This window comes from Lissotriton helveticus, chromosome 7, assembly GCF_964261635.1.
Source record: "Lissotriton helveticus chromosome 7, aLisHel1.1, whole genome shotgun sequence".
NCBI lineage: Eukaryota > Metazoa > Chordata > Amphibia > Caudata > Salamandridae > Lissotriton > Lissotriton helveticus.
In genome coordinates, this window is record NC_136068.1 from 1931345617 (window position 1) to 1931362355 (window position 16739).

At 47.6% G+C, this 16739-nt stretch overlaps 1 protein-coding gene across 10 annotated transcripts in view; it reads left to right on the top strand.

The window, feature by feature from the left end:
• The window catches only part of LOC144770929 (uncharacterized), a 584254-nt gene that overhangs the window by 127454 nt on the left and 440061 nt on the right, over positions 1 to 16739 (top strand). For all 10 annotated transcript variants that reach the window (XM_078655752.1, XM_078655753.1, XM_078655757.1 and 7 more), the window contains exon 5: positions 12262 to 12366. In XM_078655752.1, coding sequence (XP_078511878.1) covers positions 12262 to 12366 — 105 coding nt within the window. The remainder of the gene's footprint in view (positions 1 to 12261; positions 12367 to 16739) is intronic.

Here is a 16739-nt window from a genome sequence, read left to right on the forward strand (position 1 = left end):
AATTAGAATTGAGCTTCTTTGATATCTTAGTCACTTCTATGTTCTATAATTTTGTGCAGTTGTCGTCTTGGGCACTACCTCTTCTTTGGTCAGATCTTACACCTTTAACTTAATACTCCAAGCACAAGTTAAGTGACTTAAATGATGTGAGGTATTGGTTGACAAGCTCAGCGAGGCTTTTCTGCTCATTTAATAAGAGGTATTACTGTGACAGAAGGACAAGCCACCATAATCTGAAAAAGACTGAGTTGACAACTTCAGTACTTAAGTTATTAAATACCTATAAGGCAGATTGTTCACATGTGGTTCAGAGGCAAGATACGCACTCTTGACAGAGCCATACATTTTTCTGTCTTGTCGCAGTTCAGGAATAGGCTCACAATGTACTTCACGTGGTCAGTGGCCCAAGAGATGCTGCCAGCTCCTTCAACCAGAGGTAATACCCTGCGGAGCTGAGTGATGCCACCAATAACAGCACAACTGACAACTTTTACTGTTTTCAGTACTTTGTATAGGACACACAGGTTGCCTTCCAAAGTTCAAAGGCAAATCATCTTGCAAACTTCCTGACCCTTCTAGTAAACAGTTTGGCTAGCGTTCTGGTCGGCCAATTATTCACAGTTCATACTGCCATGGAGGTATCCTATGACTTTTTCCTTAATCAGGCTATCATTTTTGGTCTGTTGGTGATAAGATGTTGAAAAGTCGAAGTTCACACCCCATGGGAAGACATAAAATGACTGCCTCAGCTGGAAATCACTGACGGGAAAAATAACATGGGAGAAGAGTGCAAGTAGTGCCCCAATGAACATAGCCTCGCCAGCTCTCATCGTGACCGGGAAGTGCAGGGTTAGCTTTTCCTTAAATCAATCAGGGTTCTTATAGAGCACAGCTAATCACCCGTTAGGATCTCAAGGTGCGGGGAGGGTTTTGCAGTTCTGTCAAAGAGCCAGGTCTTGAGGTCCTTCCTGGATTGAGGCAGGGAAGGTGATTGCCTGAGATGTAGAGGTAGATAGTTCCAGATCTTCGCATTGAGGTAGGAGAAGTATCTTCCTCCGGCTTAGGTCTTTTGGATCCTTGGGAAATGGCCAGAGCCCCTTGGGCGGAGCAGAGTTGTCTGGTGGGTGTGTAGAAGGAGAGTCTGTGGTTGAGGTATTCAGGTCCAGTATTGTGGAGTGCTTTGTAGGTGTGTGCAGGGAGCTTGATGGTGATTCTTTTGTTGATTGGAGCCAGTGAAAGTCGCTCAGGTGACCAGAGATGTGGCTGTGGCAGGGGATGTCCAGGATAAGTCTGGCAGATGCGTTCTGCTCTGCAAATTCTTTTGGAGTTTTTGGGGGCACTGTCGTCATAGAGCTTGGTGCCGACGAGCGCCTGGGTGACCGTTCTCCTGGACTCCGTGGGGATCCACTTGTAAATATATCAAGTCGGGCGGAATGTTTGGAAGCAGGAGGATGAGACAGTGTTGATTTGGCGGTTCATTCCGAGTGAGGAGTCGAGGATGATGCCAAGGTGGCATGCGTGGTCGGTGGGTGTATATGTGGGGGGCGTTCTGAGCGCTACAGGCCACCAGGAGTTGCCCAGGCAGAGGGAGTGGTGCCCAGGATGAGGACTTTGGTTTTGTCAGAGTCGAGTTTGAGGCAGTTGTCCTTTATCTGGACAGTAACTGCCTTCATTCCGTTGTGACAGATGTTCTTTGCGGCTGTAGGTTCGTCAGTGAGGGAAAGAATCAGCAGGGTGTCGCCGGCATTGGAGACGAGGTTAAGTCCGTGGTTTCTGATGATTGCTGCAAGCTCGGCCATGTAGATGTTAGCTGGGGATTCAAAGAGGAGCCCTGAGGACCTCCACAGGTGATCTCTATAGGTACTGAGGGCAATGGTGAGAGCTTAACTCTCTGGGTTCGGCTGGTGAGGAAGGAGAGGATCCACTCTAAGCGTTGTGGAGTCTTGTGCAGAGGGTGCAGTGGGACACAGTGTTGATGCGACAGAGATCCAAGAGGATGAGGGCTAAGGTTTGGTTGAAAATGCGGTGGGGGCAGGCGTTCGAGGGGGCTCCAGAGAGGATGCTTTTTATGACCCTTAGGGTGTCGTCAGTTCAGTGGTGAGGGGGGTCCAGTTGAGTTGGGTAGGCTGGGAACGAGGACATTTGTGTGCAGTGGTGTGCGTGGTGTTATTATTTGCCTACCTGACTGCTGGTTGAAACGCTGCCGGCGTTTGTTCTTTGCCGGTTTGCCGCTGACATTTGGCTGACTTCAAGACCCACGCCTCGCGGCCCCCGCTCCGCGGGCGCCGCTCGTGGTCAACGCACTAACTCCTACGCCGGATTTTCTTCTGCAGGGGGTCCTGCCACTGCCCATCAATTGTCGGGACTGCGAGGACCAGCAGGCGCAGCGCTGCTCAACTCGCCGCAGCTGGTCCTCTTCCCGCCCCTCCCGCTTGAACCTGATAACTGCGGGCTGGGGAAACTCTGCGTGGTGTTATTATTTGCCTACCTGACTGCTGGTTGAAACGCTGCCGGCGTTTGTTCTTTGCTGGTTTGCCGCTGACATTTGGCTGACTTCAAGACCCACGCCTCGCGGCCCCCGCTCCGCGGGCGCCGCTCGTGGTCAACGCACTAACTCCTACGCCGGATTTTCTTCTGCAGGGGGTCCTGCCACTGCCCATCAATTGTCGGGACTGCGAGGACCAGCAGGCGCAGCGCTGCTCAACTCGCCGCAGCTGGTCCTCTTCCCGCCCCTCCCGGTATTTAGTAGCCGCCACTGACGCGCTAGCGGGACGCGCGCGGAGCAAAGCGCGGCGCTAAGCCCGGGCAAAGGGCGGGCCCTCTGTGGCCGAGGTAGGCCGGGCTGGGCCTGGTTACTTACATGGACTAAGTTATTTGTATTGTGCTCTCCCCGAGCTGTATTGATAGTGTTGGTCGATTCCAGGAAGATTTCTCTACTGATATTGTTTATATATTCGCTGGAATCGTTCATTTTTGGCGGTCTTCATTGGATTTTCAGGACTATATGTTTTAGCTTCGGAAAATATCTGTAAGATTTTATATTAATTCTTCTGGAAGTCGGTATTCTTGTATTGTTATTTTGTGAGTTATATTTAAAATGTCTAAAACGTTGCGTTCAGGGAGGGAAGTTGGAGGCATATTGGCCTCACAAAAAGAGTCTGTTCGCATAAGAAATAAATCTGTGAACAACCCCCCACTGAAGGGTCAATGCCAACTATCTGATCTCTGGGATCTGCCGACCCTTAATAACGCTAATGTATCAAATAAAGCCTTCGGTGTTACGGGCCAGGTGGTTCATACCACTGCCCTTATCTCTCCCCCGCCCACTTCCGTGTTGCTTTCTGCACCACATTCAGTATTGGCGGTGCCCTCCCCTATTGCTATTCTTGAAGGGAAGGGAGAAAGCATGGTTGATCTAGTGGGACCTGAAGGAGATCTTACGATTTACCCACTGCTGTCTTACACTCCACAGATTGACAGGTCGGGTGGTGGTTTGTTGCCATCATCTACCGACCGTGAATTCTGTGGTCAATGTGTAAATATAGCCAAAGTGGAGTCTGAGGCCCCCAGTAGATCTCCGGGTGGTGCGACCCCTTCCAGGCTTTTGCTCCATAGTAGCACCCCTTCCTTATATGATCAGGACATGCCCAATTTGTTAGACGCTTCTGGGTCTCTGGGTCTTAATTTATCGGGTATATGCCACCCTCAGGAGGCATGCGAAAAACCCATTTCTGAATCCATGATTGCTCTGGAACAATTACTGTCCTCGATATTAGCTCTATTGGGGAAATTTGTTGGCAGCTCAGATTGCATCTTGGATTCAGTTACCCAAATCTTGAAGGCCTTGTTACAAAAATCAAGTGATTTGAGAGGTGCTGCCCTACCCACGACGGCACATAGCTCGCAAGGGGGCGAAATAAATACCCGTGCACAAGTTGTCTATACGAAGGATGTGGTGACTTCCCAATTACATACTGCAGCTAGTCCTTTAACTGCAGTGTCGAATTGCATTAAGAATTCTGTTATAGAGATTAAGGAAGAAAATAAATCTATTGCTGGTCTTACCGGGGCTCAAGACCTATTTCCCATCTTTACGTCTGAGAACAGAAAAGGCGTCTATGATTCTGAACCTGTGGTAAGGAAAAAAATCGGCAAAAATGGTAAAAATAAAGGGAACAAAAAGAAGCCAATTCGCAAGTACAGGAAGAAAAGGCAGCGTCGAATAATATTCCAAGATTGCTCGGCCGAAGGGGAGAATGAAGAGGTTGGTTCAGAGCCCCGCTCATTATCAACTAAGGCGGATGCTGAATTGAACTCCTTCCTCTCTTCACCTCCTAAGGGTAGACGCGAACTGGGTCCCTTGACATCTCAGGAGGTTTTGCTTCGACTGGGGGGTCCCTTGCCAACCCAGTCTCAACCACCTGTGAGTGGAGACCCAAGTAATTTTCGATCCGGGCCTCTTAATCCTATGGCGCCTTCATTTGCCATGGCTTTAGAGACTGAGGTTGTCCCTATAGTGGAGGATCTCCAATTTATATCCAAAGCTCCAGTGGACACCCTTGTCTTGGACTTTCTACCTTTATTTGATGTGGACCTTCCCCTAAATAGAGCCTGGTTACTTAAGCGATTCAGTGAGAATGAAAGTCTCCACCATATCCAATCCAGGGATATTGAACTGGTTACCCTGTTTGGTGAAGTTAAGGTTTCTAGTATAAGGGTTACATTTTACTCACCAATCATTGTAAACCTGATATTGCAGCAAGCCGAGATTTTCCAACGCACGGGTATTGATATTCTCCCGATTTTTAACTTGGGCAACATTAAGTATGCCCCTGGGGAGGCATTAGGAGGAGATAGGATTAGGGGGGTTACCGCTCCCCTTGGGGATCTGAAGATTCAGGTCTCTAAGGGAAAACGTGTGGTTTTGCAAGCAAAACCACCCCCGTTGACACAGATTTCCTCCTGTATAGAGGATAATGATCGGTGGAATTGGCTGCATGGAGCCCTGACCTCAAAAATTAAAGACAACCCCAGACTATTCCAGCATCTTTAGCACTTCGCTGAAGATTATTTCTTGGAATGCGTCAGGGATCCATAGCAGCCCAGAGAAATTAGATTTTCTCTTTTCTGTAGGAGCCAATGTGATTTGTTTACAGGAAACTTGGTGTGTCAACATGTTGAAAGTGTCTAAAGATTTTTATGTCTTGGAAGTGCCTGCTGCCCCCTCCAAGAAAGGACACGCCAGGGGGGGAATCGCCTGCTTATTGTCTAATAAATCGCAATGGAGATTCTCCCATTATATTGACCCCAGTAAACTCTTCCATGCTATAACTATAGAAAATTTGTTTAATGATGGCACTAAGTCCCCTATCGTGATTTTAAATGTTTATATTCCTCCAGAAGAACGTTTTAATGTGTTAATGAAGCGGGTATTTCGTTATGTGGATCAGATTAAAAATGTTCCATCTCCTCCAGAGGTTCTGATTATGGGCGATTTGAATTGTAAGATCTCTAATGTCAGTCTGGAGCTTTTTAGGAATAAGTCTAAAGAAGAGGCACACTTTATTCCCCAAGCTCTCTTCCCCGAAAAGTCAGTGACAAATAAAAGAGGGAAGATCCTGCTAAATGAATTAGTGGCCGTCGACGGGCTTATAGTAAATGGTAGATTCCCGTCGGACGTCCCTGCAAAATTTACCCATAAGTCTCCTTTTGGGTCTTCCATCTTGGATTATGTCATCGCTGACTATGGCCTGTTTCCTTCTATTCTTGACTTTAAGATTGTACCCACCCCCCTGAGTGATCACAGTTTATTATTGGTAACTATTTCCTTAAAAACCCTGCCTACTGCACCTTGGTCTCTTAGCGGCAGCGATGCTGCCTTCCATGCTTCTTCGGGAAGGTGCTATTGGAATGCCGCAGCCGTTAAAGGAGTGCAGGAACTTTTATCTGATACCGTTTTAGTTCTTAATGAGTGGCGTGGTAATGAAATAGTATACTTCGAAGAATTTTTGCGGAAGATTACTTCTTGTGCAAAAAAATCTTCCCGATCAATAAGAGGGGTTGAAGTTCCCAGGGCACTGTGTACCTTAAATAAGGAAATTAACAACCTTGTCCGGGAACAATACTTGGATAGAGGTATAGAACGTGGAAGAGAGATTTCAAGGCTAAAAAGGAAGAGAAGTAGACTTAAACTAAAAATAAAAAAGGCTAAGGAGGACATTATCTGGATCGACCTGCGGGAATCGGTCGTCCATGGTAGGATTAGAGATTTCTGGGCAATAATAGGTAAGGGGTGTGGGTCCAGATTAAGCCCCTCCCCTATTCCCATAGCGGAAGAGGTATGGTCCATCTACATTCGGGACCTTTACGCAGGGAATGGTATTTCTGATATTATCGCTTCTGATGATATCCTAGGTAGTGTTAATACTATTGCGCAGGATGCGGATGGCCTTTCGAATTATCCTCTAGCAAAGGAAATCGAGACGGCCATAAAAAACATGCGTGCATCTGGGGCAATGGGACCTGATGAACTCCCCATGATGATCCTTAAACAGGACCCGCTCGGGTGGAGTAAAATACTGTACCCCCTGTTTAAAGTATGTTTTTTGTCTAAAAAGGTACCTGCCTCGTGGAGGGGGAGTATTCTGGTCCCAATTTTCAAGAAGGGAACTAGGGACTGCCCAAGTAACTATCGTCTGATTGCGCTCCTCGACTCAATCGGGAAGGTCTTTGCGAAATGCCTTCTAGGATTTCTCTCCGCTTGGGTTGAGGAGAACAATATCCTGCCGTTTGCACAGACTGGGTTCCGTAGGAATCACGGAACCCTGGATAATCTTACTGCCCTACATGTGGTAACGGACAAATACGTACAGGTGAGACGGGGGACGGTGTATGCAGCTTTTATTGATTTCTCCACTGCGTTCGATAAAGTGGATCGCGGAACGCTTTGGAGAAAATTGGCTGCGCTCGGTCTCCCGTCTCACCTGTTGGAGCTGGTGCGGGCTCTCCACACAGAGACCTGGTGTAGGGTCCTGTTGGGGGGTGAAGGAGGGCTTTCTGACCCAATCCCATCGAGCAATGGCCTTAAACAAGGCTGTTTACTGGCTCCCCTCCTATTTTCTCTATATACGGCTGATTTGCCCGCCACTCTGTCAGCCACTGAGGGTATCGCCCCCTTGTTGGGGGGGAGCCCTGTATCTTGCCTGATGTATGCCGATGATGTCCTCATTCTTGACTTAACGCCCAAAGGACTTTCAAATCGGCTGCATGCCCTCCATAGTTATGCGGTGGCTCATTGTATGAAGATTAATATAACCAAGAGTAAAGTCATGTGTATAGTAGGAAAAAAGAGGTGTCGAGCTGCAGATTTTGGTTGGTGTATCGGGGGGGCAAAAATTGGAGGTTGTAAAGTCATATATTTTTCTGGGGAAAATTGTTACTGCTAATCTGAGTGAGAAGCTTCATATAGAGCATTGTTCTCGCAAAGCTCTTGCCCATGGCAAAGGTTTAAACTCACTATACCATGCAACGGGGAAACGGCACTTTCAGATTTTATTGGAGGTGTATAGATCTAAAATCCCCGCGACAATTCTGTATGGTATAGAGCTAATAGAGTTGAAAAAGTGGGACTTTTGCCATAGGATTGAGGGGAAACTCTTAAGGTCTCTCTCCTCATTAAATTCTGCCTGCTCTCTGGCCGCCTGCAGGCTCGAATTCGGTCTAAGGAGCAGTTGGGTACAGGGTCTCTGTGCCCTAGTAAGATGGGTGGCCTGTCTTGCAAGAGCGGAAGCTGGGACACTGAGAGCACTCATTAAAAGTGAACTACTAGGTAATTTCAATGAGTTTTCCCAACTTGTCTGTAATTTCAGAAAAGCCGTAACTCTTTTAAAATTAGACGAAAAGTCTCTTTTTTTGTACTCCCCTAATCAGTTAAAACTTGTGCTAAAAGCAGCCTCCTGGGACCTCTGCTTCCAATCGGATAAAAAATTAATCCATGGGAAAAGGAATGTTCATATCCTTCTCGATACTTATCTGATGAAGCAGCCACAATCCTATGTGCGATGGTCCCTACCACATGGTATACGTAGATTTTGGTTCCTGTTGCGATACGATTTAATTCCTTTAAATCTCTTGTTATCCAAATGGTACGGCTCCACCTCTCTGTGTAATCTATGTCATTTAAATATTCAGGACTGTACGCATGTTCTATTGATTTGCCCGGCGTTATGTAAATTGCGCTCTAGATGGATAAAAGTTATTTGTCTCCGTCTTGGCATTCTAACTCTGAATGATTTTCTTCATGCACTTTATTGTCCCCCTAACGAAATGTTCTGCTTCTACATTTTTAATTTTTTTAAAGGTTTTTTAGCTATTTATTAATAATCAATGGAGACGCCTTCCTGATTTGCCAAATTTTCTACTGCTCCAGTGTGTGAATTAGGTCTATATGTAATTTATGTACTTGTTGGCGGACACTTTTTGCATTTGTATTGTTTCGTATTTTATTTCTGTATATTTTATGTGGCCCTCTGCTGAGAGCCAAAACATAATAAATAAAATTGATTGATTGATTGTGTGCAGTGGTTGCGGGTGGGATGGGCGGGTCTTGGGTTGTGAAGCTGTCAAGGATATCTAACATCTTGCGGTGGAAGAAAGTAGCAAAGCTGTCACAGGTCTTGGGAGGGGGTGATGTCTGTGGCATCCGTGCTGGGTTTGGCAAATTCTTTGATCAAGGTGAAGAGTTCTTTGCTGCTGTATGCATTGATGTTGATATGTTACTGTATGGCAGTTTTCTTTGTGGTTCGGATGAGGGGGCGATGTGTGGTGATGGTGGTTTTGAAGGCTGTGCGGTCGTCCAAGGGCTTGCTGCTCCTCTATCTTCTTCCTAGCCATCTGCAGGTGCGCCTGGACTTTAAATCGGGGGAGAACCAGCTGGCTTTCTCAGGGGGTTACTTGCTGGAGGGTTTCCTATGGGAAGCCAGTGTGTTAGCACAGTCGGAGGTCCGTAGGTGGCGGTTGCGTGCTGAGGCATGGCGTCCGTGAAGGTTTTGCTGAGGGAGGTGGTGAGTTGGTATTAGGAGACCTTGTTCCACCCTCTGCGTGGGGAGCGGTGGGCGTGGTGGTGTTCGATGGTTATGGTGAGGGAGGAGTGGACAAGTGGTGGTTGATTCAGTGTGGCTTGGAGGTGTGGCTGACAGAGATGTTGTTGCTTGCTGAGAAGATGGGGTTGAGCGTGCTTCCTGCTGAGTGGGTTGGGGAGGTGACCAGTTGTTTGAGTCTGATGGTGCCGAGGTTCTCCAGTAGAGATGAGGTGTTGCAGTCGTTGAGGTATTCCAGATGGAAATTGAGGTCACCGTGGAGGATGTAATCCATTGAAGCGAGAGCGTGGTTTGCAATGAAGTCTGCTATGGATTCGCTGAGGGGGGACGGAGTCTGGGAGGTTTGTAGACAAGGGTGCCATGGAGGCTGGACCCGGAAGTGGAGGTGCTCCATGTCTGGTGAGTGGCCATCTGAGTTAGCTGTGAGGCGGAGGGTGTTTTTGTGTATGAACGCGATCTCCCCGCCCATCTGGTTGGTGCTGTTCTTGTGGATGGTTTTGTAACCCTCCTTGACTCACAATCAAGATAAAAGTAACTTTATTTGGTTGATAAAACAACCATGAAAGCATATAAATCATAAAAACAGATAAAATACGCCCATACTTGATGAGTGTTAAAAAATAAAGGCACGCACAATAAAATCCAGAGTAAAACCCTGCAAAGTAAAGTGCACAGTGACTTACATTTAAAACGACAACCCATAAAATATGTTCCAATGTCCTTGACTCTTGGGATGCATGTGCCATTAAAGGCATGTCATGTCCCATTAAAGGCACGTCATGTCCCATAAAAGGCACGTCATGTGCCAGCTGCCCAGGAGGTTCTTGTGCACTTGGGGAAATAGTAATAACTTGCGAGACGGTGCCTCAGAGGAACATGCCTCACTTTCCCATTGACCCAAGCTTCAGTCTGATTCTTCAAGTGTTCCAGAGGGGTGTGCAAAACACCTGGTGAGCAGCCAACAATCTTTGCAGCTCCTTCCAACTAAGGCAAGAGCAACTGGCACTGAACTGGTGCATTCCTGGGCTGCCTCGGTCCTGTTGTCTTGTCCGGCCATTTTGCGACAGCTCCCCTCTGGAGCCACATTTGCCGAAGGGGGGAGGACAGGTGGGCAGCCTGAGAATGAGTCCAGGATTTCTCTATGATCTTTCGAGAGACCAGGTAATTTCCCTACAAATATCACATCTCGACAACTTGCAGGACTAGCTCAATCGTATCCTTTATGTGCAGAACTTCATCTTCTAAGGCAAAGAAAAGAAGATGAGAAGGAAGCCCCCTTCCTGCTCTCAGGAAAGAGATCCTTAGGGTCAATGACCTTCTTGCTCCTTTTTCCCAGTGAGTAGTTCTCCTATGCTCACTGAAATTGTCAGACTGACAAAACCATAGGTTTTGGGATTTAGCACTGCTCACTATTTTAGGGTCTGCCTCCAAGACTTCCAGTGACACCAGAGCCATCGCTACTGACCGAGTGCTCAATGGTCAAAACTTAATTTATAGGATCATCTCTGCTTCATTTGCTGGGCAGTCGTTACATGGCCGGGCTTGTAACACCTGTAACAACCACTGTACGTGGAAGGAGGGGGCGTCGTGTCACTCTCATTTCCCTGGTGGCTCTCCAAAGGCCCCAGGCTCTTTGGGCTTCTGTCTTGACTTGGAGCTCTGGGGATTGCCAGTGCCATTTGTCTGCCCATGCTGTTGTTCAGAAAAGAAAGAATGGATTAAGGGCTTCCAAATCCTTGACCTTCTTGCATCAGCCATACTCTTTTTCTTCTAAGGTGGCCATATCTTTCTTCTTTTGCCTCTTGAAGTTTTTTTTTGCAATATTATGCTTAGATTAGCCCAAAAAGCATGCTAAAAGAATGTATTCATGCTTTCATACTGCATGTGCTGACTTTCACTCAAATGAAAATAGCTTTGTTCCCACGACTCAGTAGAGCAAGCTCAACATTTGCAGCCATGCATCACATCTGCACCTAAGGTGCTTGGAAGCATAATGTCTTTGGGAAAACTGACACTGGAAAGTGTGCTGCCTCCCTCCTGTTCTGGGGCTGCCGATGGGAAGTGCAGTTTGTATCTCCTGCTCCGTCAGCTTCACAAGATTGGATAATCACTTTTCAACCATCTCCATTCTTTGTTGGGTCAGGTTGAATCAAGGGACCAGTGAAGGACATAACTGGTCCATATGCTTCTTGACCAGACAGAGACAAAATGAGTTCATCAGCTCCCATTCTAGATTCCCAAACATACCTTTCATTTTCCGGGTCGATATCGCAGGATCTATATATCGGGGCAAGATTTTCCCTCTGGCAGGGCACCCAAGGGATCCCTTGGAATCACTACTGTCACCAGTTCCCAGTGGTAACTGGTCAGTTTTAAGGTTAGGCTTGACCACAGTTTCACCTAGCAATATTGTCAAGAGTGGTGTACACTACACTGTTGTTTGGGCTTTTTGGATTCCCAGCACCGCTGCAACGCAGTCTACAGTCATGAGATTGGCCTTTGTTTATTTCATCCTCATTGTGAAGAGGATACGATAACAGCCCTAAAAGGAATCATGCTGCTACCGACAGGTCTTCCCATGCACTCAAGTCATTAGTGATGATCACCTGGGCTATTATAAATTTGCATAGGAGAGAAAAAACAACAACAAGAGAAATGTAAGCATATGTTGCCCAGCCTGTTGAGATCCCTTCAGTCAGCAGCCTGCCTCCAGCCTACATCCACTCCCTAGCTAGTCTCCCTTAAACAGTACTTTCTCTGATAATCCCAGGGGGTTTGACAGTCTCCACACTAGTTTATCTGGGCTCAGGTTTGTTGTATGAATAAAAAACAATGAACTGACATCTTCATGTTACAACATTACTGCATAATACAACATTGACAGGGCATTACCTTTCTCTAACTTGTGTCTGCTGCATTCAGGGTCTCTTAGTATTCTTTTTACACTAGTGTTTCGGACGTAAGCCCTCTGCTCTAACAAGTTGTGGGTTTGCTTAAGACCGATTATCAAAAGTTATTTTACTCCCAGCCAGTAGTGCCTTGCTGGTACTCTCTTTTCCGATGCGTAATTTTCAGATGTACTCAGTTGCTCACAGTCTGCAATGAGTCTTTAACCCATAACTAACCGAGTTCATTACTTTTACCTTCTTTTCTTATCATGTAGGCAGTGCTCCGCTGAGTAGGAATGTTGTCAGGGGGAAGAATCTGGACTCTGTCCTCCCAGAGCACCAAACAGCTGCTGTTAAAGATCAATACAAGGATGTGGCAGGTAAGTTCCAGGTTGCCCTGCTTCACAAGAAGCATGTGTGCTGATAGGCCTTGGGAAAATCGAGGGATCTTGTAAGAGTTTCAGGATGCCCCACTGACGCTGTGGAACCTTTCAGAGGACTTTGTTTGGACAGGCCAGTGGGGCGTGACCCTTAGATGAGGCCGCCAATATTTTGTGTGTTCAGGAAATGGGCCGGCTGCACACGGAAGGCTATGGAGCTAGGACTTCCCCCCTCAGAGCTCGGATCTGTATCTATAGCAGGCTTTCTTCCAGTAGTCTGTGTTTGAGGTTAGTGCTGGACCAAAAGTCCTGAAGACTTCCAGTGCAAATACTTGTCTAGGCTCCTGAAACCTTGTAGGAAGCTGGCTCTTTATACAGTGGACAGAAACGAGGTACACTGTATAAAGAGTCCAAGCAACCCTTCTTGGTTTACAGAGACAAAATTGATTACACAGAATGCTCTTTTTTGTGGTAGTGTGGGCGAGCAGTTAGACTTATCAGAGGGCAGTGCTAAGCATGTATTTACTCACAATGGCAATAAATAAAAGACACGCTCAAGAAGAAATCCATCGTATTTATATAATAATTTTGATACCAAGAACTGTTTCATTAAGTAAGTACTTTATTAAAATATCAGTTTTTAGAGGTAAGTAAAAAGTCCACTTATGCGTCTTTACGCAGCAGTGCTTTCCAATGGGTTGAAAGGCATATGTTGCATACGCTTATTTACGGTCAGTTTCTGGGGGTCTCCTTCAGGACTCAAGGTCATAGGGAGCCAGGGTCCGAAGTACCACCAGCCGTTACTCATTACCTGCCCTGTGACATCCGGGTGCAGAGGTGCTAGTCGGGTAGGTAGCTTTGCCTGCTACGCTGGTGGGAAGAAGGGGGGGCACCTAGAAACGGGCTGCAGAGGGAGACTTAGGGACAAGTCTGGAAGCTCCCAACGGTGGGGCTTGGGTTCAAAAGGCAGAACAGTCGGTTCGTCTGTACCCATGCTTGGGCGTTCAGGTGCAGAGTGGAAAGGTCGGCTGGGCTCTGTATGTTCATGGTCTTCGCGGTTCTAGGTCTATCTGGTTGAGGGTGCAGCTGGGCCACCTTGGAAGGGGGCCTCTGCAGTGCTGATGTCCCTAAAAGGCTGCTCAGTCTCAGTGTCATTGGAGTCTGGATTGGACTCTCACGGTTTTAGTTTTCCAGGGGACCGGTACCCCAGGTATTGATCTGTGCGGCTCTCAGTGGTCCTGATGTCCTCGCTCAGTGGGGGGGAAGGACAGATCTGACCTTGTGGAATAGGTGCCTCTTCCTGGGGGGCCAGTGCGTCGGGATAACCTGGGAATGGCAAACTGGTAAACCGGACTCTGCTCTTTGGTGCCTGCAGACAGTGGCAGTGGAGTAGCTCCTCTACTACATAGGAGATTGCTGGCAATTTTCTAAGGGCTGGCAGCCTGCCGGGACTCTTGGTAGAGGCTCTGCTGCAGGACGAGTCACTGGGTCACGATTGTCGAGACTTGTTGCAGGTAGGCTTTGGTGCCAAACGTTCACAGCAGTCTTCAGTTCTCACGGCTCTTCTTTGCCCTCTTATTCTGGATCCCAAAAATCTAAATTCCTGGCTTACTCCAAGGACTAGCCAAGGGACAAATGCCGCCCAGAAGCTGGAAGGTCGCCACTGCCCACCTGTCAAAAAAGAGGTAAGAACATTGCCAGGGTCAATGAGAAGCCTGTTCCTATTCATACTGTGAAGTGTGAGCCGCACTGTTGCTGACATCCAATGCCAGTATGGTCTGTATATGCCCCTTTCTTTAACACAAGGGGGACCAGACGGCAGTCGGTCTTCAAACCAACAACATGGGGTCCCGTTCTGATGGCTTCAGGAGGTCAGCTTGATCCCAGAATCCTGAGAATTATCTTCATAGGATTTCCAATTTCAGAGACATTTAGCTTGGTCCAAAGGTCTGTAGCATAGTGCCCCTTTCTTGACATGGTCACTCCCACTTTCTGTCTGGTATTTGATGCAATTTTGACAGAAAGTGCACTGGGTTCCTGCTATCGAGGTCCCCAGTGCCAGATATCTTTCCCTAAACTGTGCAATTGTTTACCCAATTAGCAATACTTTTTGCACCCCCTGTCAGTCCTTAGTAAATAGGAACCCCGAGTTCCCTGGGCATGGGTACTAAAGAGGGTCCCTGAGGGCTGTAGCATGCATTGTGCTACCCTAGGAGACCCATCGGCACCAACATACAAACCGTCATTGCTAGGGGCGAAATAGCCAAATCTACAGCTTTATAAATGGAGTGTCGACCGCCTCATAAAAAGCATCCCCCCAGGGCATGTCCGCCAAGGGGTCTTGCTCCTCCTGGTACTCATCATCATACTCCTCCATGGCCAATGTGCAGAGGAAGGAGAAGACAAGACATGGCACACTGCCTGTGTGGCATGCCTGAAGACCCTGCATGCAGTATAGGTAAGTCACCCCTACAACAAGTCTTACAGCCCTGAAACAGGGTGCACTATACTACATGCATGGACATATCCGCATGAGCAGATAGGCACCTGTGATGTCGAAGTCTATTCACAGATATTACGAGTGGACAGGGAAGGCATTTTGAGTACATGTGCTGGACACTCATGATGAAGAGTTCCCCAGCTACATGAAGGCGTCTCTGAAACTAGGGATGTTTGGTATCGGACATCTAGTATTAATAAACCCCCACTGATTCCAGTGATGGGTTAACGGTTACATGCACCCAGAGGGCACCTTAGAGGGGCCCCCTGAAAACCTAACCACTTCTAGGGCTCTGGCAGACTGCAGCAGAACAGCCGGACATCACAGACCGGTTTCTGACCCGCTGCAGGGCAGAAACAATGCCTGCTCCAGCCAGAGGTGGGGTTACCTCCACCAAGCAGCATGGGCACGTGATCAGCATATCAAGGCAGGGGACTTCAAGGGCCTCGGCTGCCTTTGACATGCCACTCAAGCCTTCCCCATACAGGAGAAATGCTACTCCCTGGCCCTGGTCCATTTGGCACAAGGACAGGCAGGAACATTTGCTTTTCAGGATGCATGTTCCCCCATCAGACTAGTCCCACTCCTAAGGTGAGCTACCTGGCGTGAACACAAAATTTAGAATTCCACCATCTTGGCTGTGGTGGAATTAGGCTCTCTGGTTCAGTATTATTCCCACTTTCCACAGGAAGTGGTCATACAAAGGGTGTAAACAACCTAAAGGTAAGTAGCCCATTGCCTACTACCTGCCACTCCCTGTAACACCACTAATTTGAGTATTTAGGAGGCACCCCTGATGCCAGGAATTCAGATTTGACCGATCAAGAAGAAAAGGCCACCGAAAGACACAACAAAAAATTAGAACTGAAGACTGCTATAGACTTTTGACATCAAACCCTGCCTGTCGAACTAATTCTCAACAAACGTGACCCAGTAACGCGTTCTGCAGCTGAACTCCTGACAAGAACCCCAGTGGTTTGCCAGCTCTTTGCAAATTGCCCAGCAATCTCCCTTGGGGTAGAGGCGCTCCTCCCTTGCAGTCTGCAGGCACCGAAACGCAAATCTGAGTTGCAGCTCCCCAGTCATCCCAATGAAGCAGCCCCCCTCCCCCCAGGATGAGGATCCTGTGCTCCTGAAGGTCAGATTTGTCCCCCCGGCCAATGTGACACCAGAACCAACCGGAGCTGCACAGGATTAATACCCCTTATAGCAAGCAAAGATCGTAAGAGTCCAGTCGGACCGCATCGTCTACGAAGCAAAGCAGCTGTCGAGGGACGTCCGCACTGCAGACACCCATTTCCAGAGTGGCCCAGCTGTCCTGATATTTTTCACCCTCAACCGGGGAGACTGAAGACTGCAAGGATGTAGGACGCACAGAGCCCAGCAGACCTTTCTACTCTGCAACGGAGTGCCCCAGGCCAGGTACCGACAAACCCACTGTGCTCTTTACTCCCCAGGACCCATGTAACACGCGGCCACGTTAGGAGCTTCTGATTTGTCCCCAAGCACTCCTCTGCAGCCTGTTTCTAGGTGCCCTCGTTCTTTCTACTGGCATATAATGCACAGTTACCAACCTGACCAACACCTTTGCACACTGACGCCCTTGGGCAGGCAACGAGTGCAATGAGTAACTTCTAGTGGTACTTTGGACCTTGTCTCCCTAGGACCGTGGAAACCGATCGCAAATAGACGAATGCTAAATATATGCCTTTTCTTCCGTAGGAAAGCATGGAGCATAAAGATGCATTTACATGAACATTTTACTTACCTCCTAAAATAGATATTTAGAAAAGTACTTACTTGATAACAATGTTCTTGGTATCAAAATTTACATAAAAAGAGGACTTATTTTTTAAATTGGTCTCGAATTTAT